The sequence below is a fragment of the Aricia agestis genome, chromosome 12 (assembly GCF_905147365.1).
Source record: "Aricia agestis chromosome 12, ilAriAges1.1, whole genome shotgun sequence".
NCBI classification, from domain to species: domain Eukaryota; kingdom Metazoa; phylum Arthropoda; class Insecta; order Lepidoptera; family Lycaenidae; genus Aricia; species Aricia agestis.
In genome coordinates this window covers 3,302,734-3,317,834 of record NC_056417.1, presented here as the reverse complement: position 1 = coordinate 3,317,834, position 15,101 = coordinate 3,302,734, and the positions used below count along the sequence as shown (strand labels likewise).

Here is a 15,101-nt window from a genome sequence, read left to right as displayed (position 1 = left end):
TTCATAACTATTCTCCATCAAACTTAAAACGCCATTAGAACGCTTGTCATCATAACAATAGAATGTCATGGAGCCTACTTTTTATGCAAATCGGTCCCATGTCAGCGCATGCGCAGCGCATTTGGTTCATAGTACTTTGTACCGTTAGCCGGAAAGCTAGCTGGCTATAATTGTATTTGCTTTTTATTACCTGTTTACCACCTAAACTAGCCATTTATTTATATTCTCTACTACTTTACTACTTTTGTATCTTTATAAGCGTGCACAATAAAGAATATTTCATTCATTTCATTCATTCGTTCATTGATTCATAATTTATACTCTACATTTTGTTTTCATTTATGTTCTAGCACTGCGCACGACAGCAAAAAATGCACGAATCAAAAATATACCTATTTTACTTATGATGTTTCCAAAATTGATATTTTTTGAAAACTATGAAGTTCATTACCTACTTTTTATGGTTTATTATAATTGAATAGAACTTGTAGATATAATTGCAATAAGCAGATTTGGAGGTAGATCTATATTATATATTTCACTAGGCAGTAAAATATATAGATCTACTTACCTGCAAATCTGCTTATTACAATTAAATTCTACAAGTAGGCAGGCACCTACTCTACATAGTTACAAGACGTATTTTTAATATAAGTACAAGTAGTAAATTTAATTCTGTGATTTTAATTATTGATTTGGTAACAATTTTTCGTCCCGAAAATAGGTTGAGTGTATACTTACGTTTTCCGTTAGAGGAGCAATTTTGGCGTCGTATGTGTCCTCCCGCCAAAAATCCGTCGAAAACGGCGAAATGGTTACAAGAGTGTCGGTGTACAGATACTCCAGTTTCAATGGATAATATATTGCCAATTAAACAATTGTACACGATTAATATATCCTTGAAGTTGTAGTTAAACACCCACGAATAAAGATTTTCAGTAATAAAATCGAGATCGCGCGTTAATTGTGTTCTATTTTCGAACTTCGTTGGCGGTAAAAAAATTTGACACTTTTATTTTTTATGCTCGTTGCAAAGACGTATAACTGAATAGTCCACTGGCCAGACTACAAGTGAGTGTTCGCCGTGGGTCTCATTTAACCCCTGACCCGTCTAATTTGACACTTGCATTGACCTCAAATTTCATTCAGTTAGAGGACCTTCTAATCTAAGATAACCTTTTTGTGTCATAGAATATTGTTACTTCTAGATATTTAAATACTACATGGACCATGGCTACACCTTAGGTAAATTATTTCTTAAAGTACACTAAAAGCAGCAGTAAAGTAAAGGTATGAATATCTCTACAAACATACTCGTAATAGTTAAATTAGATTCAAGTTAGAGAAACAAAATTATTTTTATATCGTTTATTTCAAACTATTATAATATTAAGTAAGTACAACTATTATTTTGTTAAATACAAAAATTACTTAAGAGGTGGGATAGCATTTTTGGAGAGCTTCTTGGTGCTACGCAGCTTTTCGTTCGAAATTTGAATTATGTAGAGTTCTATTAATTGATTTTCGATCTATCGCTTGATTTCAGTTTTGTACGTTTTAAAGTCAAATTGTAATTAGTAAATTTCGTATTAAATATTCGTTTATTACTAGGAATATGACCTATTTTTAATTTTTATTATAAAATCTTAAGAATAAATACGTCTTAAGTACAAGTTTATTACATCTCCTTAGTGTAATGTATGACGGAAAGTGCGGTATCCAGAAGGTAGACTGCTCCTTGTATGACACACAGGGCTCCCACTGCAAGACCGACCTGAAAAAAGTAAAAAGAGAAATTTAAAAATGGAACCATATTCGAACTGTATTTTTTATTGTGAGCTTAGATGTAAAGTAAGTCACTCACTTGTTTCTCAGCGAATACGAACTGGAACTGGTGTTCGCCCTGGTAACCTCCCCAGTAGTGCAGCGCCACCGCACCCACCGCGATCCATAGGAACACACCCACAAAATTCATCACGATCTCCGATAGAGCTCTGAAACATTTGGTTGGGGGTTAATGGAAACTTTTTGGTAGAGCAAAATATCCTTTTTCCATTTTCAAATAAAATCGGATTCAAATAAAACTGGAATTTTGAAAATTTTGCTGGCTGGGAAAACACCAACAATTTAAAAAAATAATTACCTAGTTAAATTCAGATTAACCAGCGACGAAACGATTCCCAGACTTAAAATATCCCAAATAGAAATCAGATTCGATTAGAAACTATAAAAATTATGAGTCGTTTTTTATTTTTTTCGCCTCTATGAAACAGTACCCATTCCAAGACTCTCTGTTAGGATGTTCTTATTACCTCTTATGCTCCGTAGTCCCAAACAAAAACGTGACCACCTGGACAAGGGTATATATGAGGTACCCCACGATGACGCCGGAAGCCACGATCTCAGCGTCAGGGTTCTTCTCCTCATTGAGGTTCCACGTACCTCCCACCCCCAGGAACTCCCCATTGTAACCTGTCCGGTAGAGGACGAGGATTACTATGTTTAGCACCTGTAAAGAAAAAAAAATACTGAGTTTAAGAAAAAGGCTCGAAAAATCGGCCAAGTACGAGTCGGACTCGCGCACGAAGGGTTCCGTACCGTTGTTGAGCGAAAGTTGGCAAAAAAACTGTGTTTTTGGTATGGGTGCCTTTATTTTATTTTACTTTTATTATTATTTACTAGCTGTTGCCCGCGACTTCGTCCGCGTGGACTTCAGTTTATAGCGCGCGATGTCAACAAAATTGGTGTCAAAAGCTTTTATGAAAAAAATCCTGGTACCCCTTAAATCAAAACAGCTGTGCAGTGTGCACATAATATTTCATTTTTTAAAATTTAACTTTATATTTTATGCCAAATTTTAAAGCTTATTTAGCCCCCCAATTACCTCCACAACTTTACCCATAAACTATTTATCATTAAGGTTACGTCACTGTACTGACTTACTAAATAACGTAAAAAACAATTAATAACAATCGAAACTCGAACGTATGATGATACCACCTCTTATAGAAAGATGTTGGGCAAGCGTTAGCGCGATGTAAGAGACGCACGGCGCCATCTAGTATGAATTTTTGGAACTAACTTAATTTGAACAAATTTTCGTATTTTTACCCCCTTACAACCCTTTTGTCCAGTAAAAAAGTAGCTTATATCCTTTCTCAGGCTTTAGACTATCTGTATACAAAATTTCATTACAATCGGTTCGGTAGTTTTGGCGTGAAAGCGAGACAGACAGACAGACAGAGATACTTTCGCATTTATAATATTAGTATAGATTAAACAACAAAATAATTAAGAATATTGTGAGTATTTCAAATGCCTACCTGCTACCATTATTGATTACGAGCAAAAAAAGCCAAAAAAATCACGTTTGTCGTGTGGGAGCCCACCTTAAATATTTATTTTATTTTGTTTTTAGTATTTGTTGTTATAGCGGCAACACAAATTACACAATCTGTGAAAATTTCAGAAGTCTAGCTATAGCGTTTCTTGAGTTACGGCCTGGAGACAGACGGACAGACATTGAAGTCTCAGTAATAGAGTCCCGTTTTTATCCTTTGGGTACGGAACCCTAAAAAGGGTTACTTACTGAATTTTACTTCCTATTCTTATAGTTTGTTTTCTATCTGCAGGTACAGTTAAGGAATATTTCAGGTTTTAACCAACAAGCAATATTAATCCTTCTGGTCTGTAACTTTAGGGTCTGAAGTTCATACAGGGTCTATCTGTTTGTCTGAACTGACGATTAAGTTATCAAGTGTTCCTAAAGCCTGGCTATGAATATATTTTGTGTAATACTTTTCTTTATCTATGGGCTATGATTATACAGGGTGTAACAAAATTAAGTGATAATACTTTAAGGTGTGTACGTGTTCCACGTAGAGAGTTTACTGTGAAAGTAGCAGCGCTGAAAGACCATTTTTTTCACTTTTGTATGGGAAAACTCGTGATGCTCGGGCGCTTGCCCATACAAAAGTGAAAAAAATTTGGTCTTTCAGCGTTGCTACTTTCACAGTGAACTCTCTACCAGGAACACATACACACCCTAAAGTATTATCACTTAGTTTTGTTACACCCTGTAGAGTAGGTGCCACAGCCCTGACTGAGAACAAATTACTTATAAATAAAATAAAATAAAAATAAAAAAGCCTTTATTATCTGCGTACATTATTATGATAGCTTGCATAACATCACATATATTTTATTAAGTATATTAGATATTATGATTAAGTACTTTATAAAAATATTACTTAATATTTTTATAAAGTAATATTAGTACAGTATTCTTTAAATTACTTAATACAATATAATAACTGATTTTCATAGGCAAGTCGGAAGTTGAAACTCACGATTCCACCTAAGGACAAAACTTTTCCCGGAAATATATTTTATATTGATTTCTTAAGCGGGGAATTGACTATCGGGCCGCCCGTAGCGGTGCCCGTACCTAGGAATTGACGAGCAGACATGCGACAGACCTGCCCGTGACGGGCGGCCCGTAGCGGGCGGCCGGTTGGTCAATTCCCCGCTTTAGGTTTAGGCGAGTATCACTCATTATCAATAAATTAGACGCCTGTCACCTCAGTCCACCCGTGACCACGGCCGCTGTAAAGTAGCCGAAACGTCAGGATTAATAAAAGTGCTCCGCGACAAAATCCATAAGTGTTTGAACCTTGTAATTAGGGTATGTTATTCGAATATTCGAATACTCGTTTTATTCGAATATTCGACGATTTTATTATTCGAATATTCGCCAAATTATTTTTCGAATAATTCGAATAGTAAAAATATTTTTTACTTTTGTTTAAAATGCTATCAAACATAAAATTAACATGGAATAAGAACACAATTAAGTTTATTTCAGAAAAATAATATTATTTATGAATATTCTACATCTTTAATGTTAATATTATAACATATAAATCTGTTTCAGTAGGGGTCGCAATACCGGGTCATTTAAGCAAAACCGGTATTTTCGGTATTGGCTCCAGACCAATACCGGTATACCGGTATTTTCGATATTTCAGGGATTTAAGCTAAAATTTTTAAGATCTCAGATATTTTAAATAACATGAACTGTTATTATAGGTATCCAATAGGTAAAGCAAAGAACTAGAGTTTAATACTTGTTTATAATGTTATTTTATTTCTACAAATACATAATATTTCGATTTTTTATAGACCTTTATTAGATTAAATTAAGGGGGCAAACGAGCAAACGGGTTACCTGGTAAAGCAACTACCGTCGCCCATGGACACTTGCACCATCAGAAGAGCTGAAGGTGCGTTGCCGACCTTTTAAGAGGGAATACGCTCTCTGCTTGAAGGTTTTCAAATCGTCTTGGCCCGGAAATACTGCTAGTGACCTTTCCCTTCAATAGCTTTGGCCAACGACCAGAATGCACGGGTTCCCGAGGGGAGGCACTCGAGTCTCTTACTAATTCTATTGACGTGCTGTTTCTTTGCCCGAGTGATCTCTCTCTTGAGAGATCTAGAGGCAAGGTTGTAATCCATTTTATATGTACTGGTATTTAAATCCCGAGCAGACACTGCATTGGCCCAGGATTGGTAAACCTCCTGCTTGGGGAGCTTTTTTAGGAGGATGAACCAAACCAGGGACGAAATCTGCCACCGGTTGGCACTACAGAGGACGGAATGAAAAGCTCGTCGGGATCATTGGGATGCAAAAAATGACCGCATCCCATCCCAGTCTGCTAACTTGCACACACGACGGTAATTAACAGTACGCTGTCGCAATACCGCCGTAAGTGGCACAGAACTCCTAGTAAGGCAATGATCCGATGAACCAAGTGGTGCGGTCATGGATACTAGCCATCAGGATTTGAAGTCAGCAGAAGGTCCAACAGGGAAGGATTCTGACCGTCTACATCTGGGATTCGCGTAGGCGTAGCAACCAGTTGTGTTAAGTCGTTCGCAAGGGCAAAGTCACAGACAGATCTCCCAGCATGATCAGTTTTCAGGAACTGGATCATTTATGTTTTTGGTCGAATATCATTGCTTTTTCGATAGGCGTTTTGAAAAATTGAATCTTTTAAGATAAGCGTTATAAAAATTTTGGCGCTCCTCATATGTATAATAATTGCAAGCATTTGAATTTTATGAGTTCAAGAGTTGTTAATGAATCCGAAGTTATGAACATAGCTCTTGAGGCTTTCGAGATAGACACGAGAAAATTTCGGCATTTGGGGACGTAAAATATGGTGTTTGAAGTAGTATAAAGCTGTGGCTGATAAAAGATCCACTTAATACGAATATTTTTGAAACGTACTTAAGTATTAAGTGGGTACTTATTTAATAATTATGGTTACCTATCACTAAATCACTTGTTTTTCATTTATTTTACTAAAACCGAAAATACCGAATATCCCGGTTTTCGTAAAATGAATACCGGTATTAAGAAGACCTAAATTTGGCCCGGTATCCCGGTATTTTCGAAATTCGGGATCCCGGTTTGCGACCCCTAGTTTTTAGTCTAACTAATGAGTACACGACCATTCATCGTCGCCGTTGACCATGTTTTAGAAACGTCTAATAAATTAATTTGCATGTTTTAGGCAAAATAACGATTTTGCCTAAAGACATGAAAATGAAGATATTATAAACTCCTTTCAGTCATGGATTTCAGTATCGTCAGTAATAGTCGCTAACGATCTGTATCCATTGACTTCTTTCAAGCATAATCACAAGAGAAAAGTAAAAGGTGCTACGATCGAAAACGGTTTACATTTTACAGCCTTTCTTTTATTGCCCAGCTATAGCCTTAAAATATAATTTTTTAAAGTGTTTAACGATAAAAATTAACTATGTCATTTACAAAGATTTATGTTGATAAAAGTAAAAATTAGAATTGCTTACTTCGTAGTAGTAACAAAATAGGTTGTACATGGTTGTACGAAGTTTTTTGTTACTTTTGTTCAGAGTTTTCAGCATTTTTCAAAATTTTTGAATTATTCGAATAATATTCGAATTATTCGAAAACTTTTGTAAAATATTCGAATTATTCGAATAGTAAATTTGTCGAATAATAACATTCCCTACTTGTAATATAATATTTTATATTTATAAAAAATGTCTTTTAATCTACGCTTTTAATACATAAACATAGACGTCATAATCGCGTGGCTAGAATATATATAAGTCACGCCTTAAACGTTTTCTAATTGCATATTGTTCGTGTATACTGTATCGATTGGTAAACAGTTTTATACACGCGGAAATAATAAGGAAGAATCGTTAATTCTAAAATATGATCGAGTTTGGTTTTGTCTAGTCATATTTTGTCAATTACACAGTAACAATAATAATAACTCCCACACCGGTTTCGGTGACGGTGGCCGGTTTCATTGAAAACCGAGCTAGTCACGCAGGAGTAATTTTATAGTGCCCAAGTGTGTGCGCAGTACACAAGAGCAGTCTATTCCTTTACTCATATATGACATAACCCAGTGAGACAGAAAACCGAACCGACTGGCGAGAGATCAGGCGCAAGACCGACTTTTTACATGTCCATCCGATTCATGGATCATCTTACTTATCAGACAATCAGGTGATCAGCCTGCATTGTCCTAACCAAACTTAGAAATAACATGTTTACAACGCGGGAATCGAACCCACGATCTCCTAGTCAGGAGACACACTCTTAACTACTGGACCACGGAGGCGTTAAAAGCTAATACGTTGACAGCCTAACGGCCGTTCCCAATATTTGATCTATCTCTGGTTTTGCCCTACTAGAGATAGGAATAGCTCACATTAGACATTAAAGACATATATTTTATGTCAATTGTGAGCTATTCCTATCTCTAGTAGGGCAAAACCAGAGATAGATCAAATATTGGGAATGGCCGTAATACTACCATGTCAACCAAGATAATATACCAGGCTCACATGAAATGGTTTTTAATTGAATCATGAGTAATTATTACTTACACCGGGCACCCGGGACATGTGTTATTAGCTGAATCACACGGGTCAGGAGTCAATGGGATTAACAGCTGAAGCGCACAGAGTAATGTGGTGGTAGAGGAATAATCAAAATTGATGCTAAGTTTTTTATTTTATTTAATAGTCGTCCAGTAAAGGGAATAGTTTGTATGTATTTTTACTCATTCAAGTTAAGAATGTGCGTAGATCAACGGGGTAGTAGTTTAAGCTTGATTACCACATAAGCTACTCTACATCTAGACTCTGGTTTCCAAACTTATTTTGTCTACCGCCCGCTTTAAGAACAAATTATATTTTAGCGCCCCCATTGTTTCAATTTAAAATGCATCCAGATGAAACACATCACCCCACACGCCTCTACACAATGCCCCCATTTATTTTCTGGGTCCCACACCGCCCCCCTTTAGACCTTTATCGCCTTAATCTAGACAAAGTTCCCGTAGGATATAGGCTGTAATGACGTTATAATTAAGTTAGTTATTAATTTAACTAGCTAAAAGGCGAGCTTTATGAGGGCTCGCGTCGTCACACCTTGGCTGACTGATGTTAACACATCTACATATAAATAAAAATTACTATGTTAAAGCACAAATCAATAGGCGTGATAGTTTTTCCATAAACAAAATGTTCAGGATGTGGGATATACTAGGGTCCGCTTCGCTCTTTTGACTAGTAGAAGTAATATTATTATTACTTCTACTAGTCAAAATCGTTTGTAAGGCACATTTTTTAATTTTGAAAAATAAAAATGGTTCATGTGGGTAAAGTTATGTAGAGTTAAAAGTGAAAATGTGTTTGGTCTTTTCCTCATAAAGTTATAATTTATTCGACTAATTAGAAATGTTAGTTTTTATTGATATAGGGTTTTACCTACTAATAATTTATTAAATAATGATTCTATAAAGATGTCAAATATCAGCAATATCTCTATGACATTAAAAGTACTCTGTCCAGTGCAAAAGTTAAACATTAACGAACGTCTGAACAGGAAACAGTGCTAACAATTATCGTCCATCACTTGAGGAAGTTATGACGATTTGCCGGACGTTGACATCTTTGGAGAAAGCCGATAAATTAAAAAAAAAACAACAAAAGAAAATTCTATGTTCCAAATTCAAATTATGCTTAAAACAATGGTACGTGGTTGGAGACATTATAAAAAAATAAAATACTATTGTCCCAAAAATTAGAAAATAGTTATAATGATATGATTCTAAAATCAGGAATTAGGAATGAATCAATTATTCCTCTAAGCAAATTCTGATACTACTTTCTGCTACCATCCGGATAAAATCTCGTTAATTAATTTTTTAATTATTTTGTCAATTAAGTACTTATATAAAAACAGGAAAATCTGTAAGAAAATCTACATGGGAGTCTGTCCCGACTCCCGAGGCAGTTTCGTTCGCTTCGTTTTTACGAAACACTCTACATAATATCTTTACTTAGGATTAACGCATCACATCATTAAACTCATCACCATATTTACTTTACCACGCTGTAACGCAATAATGATGGTGTTTCCATCCACCAGGCAGTACGCGTGTCGTCGCGTGTTGTTGCATGTTGTGGCTTGGCGTAGCGTGTTGTTTGATGTGGCCACGGCTGGTGATCACGTACGAAATGATTGGCTCACGGTCTGATTGTTGGACATTATTCAATGCCAATCTTATACCCAGATCCTGTAGCCATGACTTTTCTTTATGCTTCTTTATAAAATCCCCGATCAACATATTGTATGAAATTGACATTAGAAGAGTCATACGTCGACTTCATATTAACGAACATGTGCCTATGTCAATTTTATACATTTTGTTCGACGATTCTATAAAGAAGCGATAAAGAAAAGGTCTTGACTCTTAGCTAAAGATCCAGTTGCGCCAGTTGATTGCGGATTATCGCTATCTTTTTTATTCTGAGTGTTTTTGAAAGAGGAGGAATGATGTTTTGTCAAATTATAAGTATTACCTAGATCGATGCTAACGGGATTTGGCGTAAAACTCTTGTAAAAGATAACCTCGTTTCTAGTGCTCTGTAGTTTTTTTTTTTAGAGAAAATGACAGATGATGTAAGCTTAAAACGGGGTTGAACCTACGGGTTAAATACACAATAATAGCCGGCGCCGTTTCCATCCCTATGCGAGTATAGAGGGTGAATTCATAGAAGTAAAATCTGAAACTGGAGAAGGTTGAAAAAAGTCGCGAGTTTGATTTTGATAACAACTTACAACTTCATCATTGTATTTTTGATAAATCTTTTTACTTATGCGGGAACTACTGTTTTTATGCCTTTTTAATTCACTCTACACAGTTTGGCAATCTCTGCAAAATTCAATACTATGAAAAGCAGATGCATCTACCGCTTTAGCAGTAGAAACTATCGTGCGCCAAAGTTGATTTAAACTTAACATAAGAACAAGCTAATTTTGACTTTTGAGTCACAACCTACGGTCACAACCATAAAGTTAATATACCTAGCGGAATAGAGCAACAATCTCGAGCTGTCAAACGTAACCGAAATTGGTTTTCATCTGTGTGAAAAATATGTGTACATACCACTTGCACAAGCATGATTGAACATGAATTCTATGAGATTAAATTGTCAACGTGCGGCACGTGCCGACTGGATGTCAAAAAAAGAGTGCTGCTGTCCTGTATCACATGTCTCATTTTACCACGCAGTGTTACTGATAGTGACATCTCTCTTGCTCAGGCCTTTGTTTCTCTATTCCGCTAGGTATAATAACTTTATGGTCACAAGTCACAACATAACATACAAATAACAATTTTGACTTTTGAGTCACAACACGCTACTTGATAATAAGTGCGTAAATCACGTTAGTCATAGCCACAGTAATAGCAGGTACATGCCCTGAATAGATAAGGTGTTTGTTCTACTGTTTCGTAATATTCCCAGCAGAAGGTTAGTTTCATAGTAAATACTAAACTCCATAGAGATGAGTCAAGGGAGTTATGATGAATTTAAGTAACATATACACTTTTTGATTTAGGCATTAATGTAACAAAATTGATTTTGCGCCGTTGACTTTAGCTCTATTTTGTAGAGATTATAAAAAGTAATGTCTACCGAAACTGTTTATAAATTGGAAGGAACCTACCAACTTAGCTATGTCCATGCTCTTTAAGAGCTCACCTGACTCTAAAAATCAAACATCGTCCTTCTCTCTTCACACTCACGCCCGTCTTTCATATGCCAGGTGAAAAAGGACGGCGCGGAATCATCGCCGAGTTAGTTTTACTTGAATAAAAGACGAACTATAATGATTATGAAAAAAGTGTTTTGAGCAAATTTAGGTTTTATCAATACCTTTTTAGATATTAAAAAATATTGAAGAAAAGACAGCAAACTTCGAAGATCCAAGCAAAAATGTGTCTAAAACAAGGTTTTTTCTAAAAAAGAAACTATCGAGCATGTGTTTTCGTCTTGAGCATTTAATCTTTATGAACTGAAGTTACTAGTGTCAAAAAATCAGTTTTCTAGACCTTACAGATTTTGAGATCTAGGTTAAAGTATGTAGTCAAGTTCATATGGGCTCTTAAGGATTGTTTTTGTGTCAACTCTATAGCTTTGTCCACACTGTGCCTTTTTCTGTTCGTCAAGGGCATGCGCAAAAAACAAAAATGACAATGTTGGCGTGACGTATTCAATTATTGTATGCGCCAAAACGAAAAAGAAGATGACGAAAATTGAAGACGAAAGCGCATAGTGTGGACATAGCTATTGGATACTGGAACTCTTCAATTCTAAAATTCAACTCTTTGGAACTCTATAATATTATGCCGTGACAATATGATTACTATTAAGATAATAATTAATTACTTGACAATCTACGAGTACATAAGTTGTACTTCTAATTAAGAAGAGCAATTGAAAAAGAGTCCTTCATCTCTTTTGACTCGTGAGAATAGGATTACTATTATATGTATAAATTATTGCTCTACATAAGTTTAATAACTTTTAATGAGACGCCATATTTATCAAGTCGATTACAGATGGGAGTGCCTTTATCGTAAAATAAGGACGTTCGTTCAATGGAATGGAATCTGCATTAATACGTTCAGCGTGACTCATGCCTTATTCATATAATAATGATACTTATTATGTGTAATTTTATTGTATTTACTGTGAAATACATCGGAGTAATTAGAAGAGCAAGTATTTTACAAATACTTTATACACATCAGCGTGCATGGCTCTATTAAAGAGAAATGCTACGTTTTTAATGGTTTTAAAAACTTTATTAGTACATTATTATTTAGTTCTTTACCGATTCACTATTTAACTGACATATTATTATTTAACAATATACATATTATGCAATATATACATATAGGCAAAACACCTTTAACTGAACTTACTTATCTATACTTTAAATACTTCTATACTAATATTATAAAAAGGTAAACTTTGTTTGTATAATTGTAATGAATAGGCTCAAAAACTACTGGACCGATTTTTTAAATTCTTTCACCATTCGATAGCTACATTATCCACGAGTAATATAGGCTAAATTTTATTTAGAAAAAAAATAGGTTTCCGTAAGATATTTGGGTTTTTCGGAGACAACGTGTAAAAAATCAACCAGAAAAGTTACTTATTTTGCGTACGCTGCCTAAACTATAAAAGAAAGAAAGAACCATAAAATGTTCTAATCAATTGTAGATCTTATAAAAATCTACAAAAAAGTCCGCGACACACCTATACCTATCTATGTCAAGTGAGGCACAACAACATTTTTTTTATTTAAAAAATCTTGAATTTTTTTGGACTACATTTAAACGCGTTTATTTTACTCATGCTATTAATCCTTATCAAAATAAATTATTTAATCACTAAGTAAAGCTTATGCAGATAATATTTGGTCTTTGAATGACTAAAATTTGACGTTTGGTTTTGAAGTTATGGCGAAATTAAAATATGTATATATTTCTACTGCACGGCCCGTTGCGAAGTGGGCGTCATCAAGGCGGGAGTCGCGTACGAGAGGGGAGTTTAGATGTATAAATATTACACGCTATTAACATTTACTTAAATATTTGAAAATGCCTAAGAGAGCCAGGTCTCTTATATATTAGTCACTTCAATAAAATAATATGGGCAAAACAACGTTTGCCGCGACAGCTAGTACTTACTATTTTCAGAAGTACATAAAACTATGGACCTAAAATTGGCTGACTTTTTTGTAAAAACCTGTTTGAAAATGTCAATTTTTTTAGAGTTACGTACCCAAATAGTAAAAACGGGACTTTATTACTAAGACTTCGTTGTCTGTCCGTCTGTCTGTCTGTCGCCAGGTTGTATCGCACGAACCGCTATATAAGGTAGACTTCTGAAATTTACACATATTGTGTATATCTGTTGCCGCTACAACAACAAATAGAACAAAATAATATTAATATTTAAGGGGGGTTCCATACAACAAACATATATTTTTTAGCCTTTTTGCTCGATATAAATAATGGCAACAGGTAGGCACTTGAAATTTTCACAAAGGCCTTAAATATATGTGTACTTTAATAATTTATAATACGAGTGATATTTAAATAAAATAAAAAAGGGGGGCTCCCGTACAAAAAAACACAATTTTAGCCTATTTTTGCTCTATAACGGTACGGAACCCTTCGTGCGCGAGTCCGACTCGCACTTGGCCGATTATTATTTTATAGGAAACGGACTATATCGATCGAGGAATGTAGTAAAATTGGGGTATTGTTTCGCCCTCGAAAATCTTCGTTTAGTATGGTAATATCTGTTATTGTATTGCCGAGCACTATGAGCAGCTGCAGTATGGTAGAAAAGTCAATTTTTGGTATAGACTTAAGTTTTAGTGACTCTCAGTGACTCTTAATTTTCCATGCATCATCATTCATCTGTTATTGCTTAATGAGACCTAAGAATGTTGTTTAATTTTACTTTTTGACGGAGGAATGCAGATAAAAATTATTCATTTCTGTGGTATGTTGTGCAAAAATGCCAACATTGCTATCTCGTTTACTCGTAAGAGATGTGAATGAAACGGATGTTTATCGTAGATAACAGATATGAGTCAAAGTAGCCGATAACATTGATATTGATTATGAAGTCGTACAAATAGTTTTTTTTTGTTATATAAATAAAAAGTAAAAGAAAGTTATGATGGTAAAATATAATTGTCAAGTATAGAATCTACTTAATACACACAATAAAAAATTAAAACTGGAAGATAATAATTAATTATATAAACTAAAAAATTAAATTTTTGGAAGGTCATCAAAACGTTTACCACAACATAATATTATAAAACAAAGTCGCTTTTTTCCCCCATGTCCCTTTGTTCCCTTTAATCTTTAAAACTACGCAACGGATTTTGATGCGGTATTCTTTAATAGATAGAGTGATTAAAGAGGAAGGTTATTAAGTATAATAACATTCATAAAATAGTGGAAAAATACTGTTAATTTTGGGGTTTCTAATGTGATGTCGTAAATATTTTCATTTTTTTTCCGCTTACATTGCAAACGCAGGCTGAACCCTACGAGATTTACCAAAATAATGTACTAAGTATTGTACACTTTGAAAAGGTCTACAGAAAACTCCGCGATGGTATATTATGTCTATCTTTTATGGATATCCCACAATAACATTTTTTGTCATTTACTTTTAACTTCAAATAATGGCTAATTTTTAAGCGATTTTAACCAATACGGCAATATTCCTTATTCAATTAAAACATTATTGATTTAATATAGATCTATATGGCCCTTTACAGTATATGATTTAAATGAATATTTTCGAAGATATTACAGATTTAAAAATTGCGGGACTAGCTTTTGCGGCGGTACCGACCAATGCGGGCTACGGATGGCTACAGGTAGAATGAATATAATTAAAAACTACTGACATCTCGTACTGAATCGATTTTAATCATTAGTTCAGTGAGTGACATAGGCTATAATATATTTTATAACCCGTGCAAAGGCGGGGTGGGTCACTAGTCTGTAATAATATTAAGGGCCTGTTTCACCACTTTCTGATAAGGCTATCCACCAACTAACTTGACAGCTCAAGTATGTAGAGTCTGTCAAAAAAGTTGTGAATAGCCTATTAGACACTTTATCAGAAAGTGGTGAAACAGG

At 34.8% G+C, this 15,101-nt stretch overlaps 2 protein-coding genes across 2 annotated transcripts in view; one reads left to right on the top strand and one right to left on the bottom strand.

Annotated features, from left to right (window-relative positions):
• LOC121732235 (adenylosuccinate lyase) overlaps positions 1–15,101 on the top strand; it is a 43,068-nt gene that overhangs the window by 25,305 nt on the left and 2,662 nt on the right. The window lies entirely within an intron of this gene.
• LOC121732240 overlaps positions 1–15,101 on the bottom strand; it is a 39,364-nt gene that overhangs the window by 23,791 nt on the left and 472 nt on the right. The window contains exons 2-5 of the mRNA XM_042122060.1: positions 2,313–2,509; positions 1,865–1,994; positions 1,682–1,774; positions 742–852 (exon numbers count right to left, since the gene is read on the bottom strand). Coding sequence (XP_041977994.1) covers positions 742–852; positions 1,682–1,774; positions 1,865–1,994; positions 2,313–2,509 — 531 coding nt within the window. The remainder of the gene's footprint in view (positions 1–741; positions 853–1,681; positions 1,775–1,864; positions 1,995–2,312; positions 2,510–15,101) is intronic.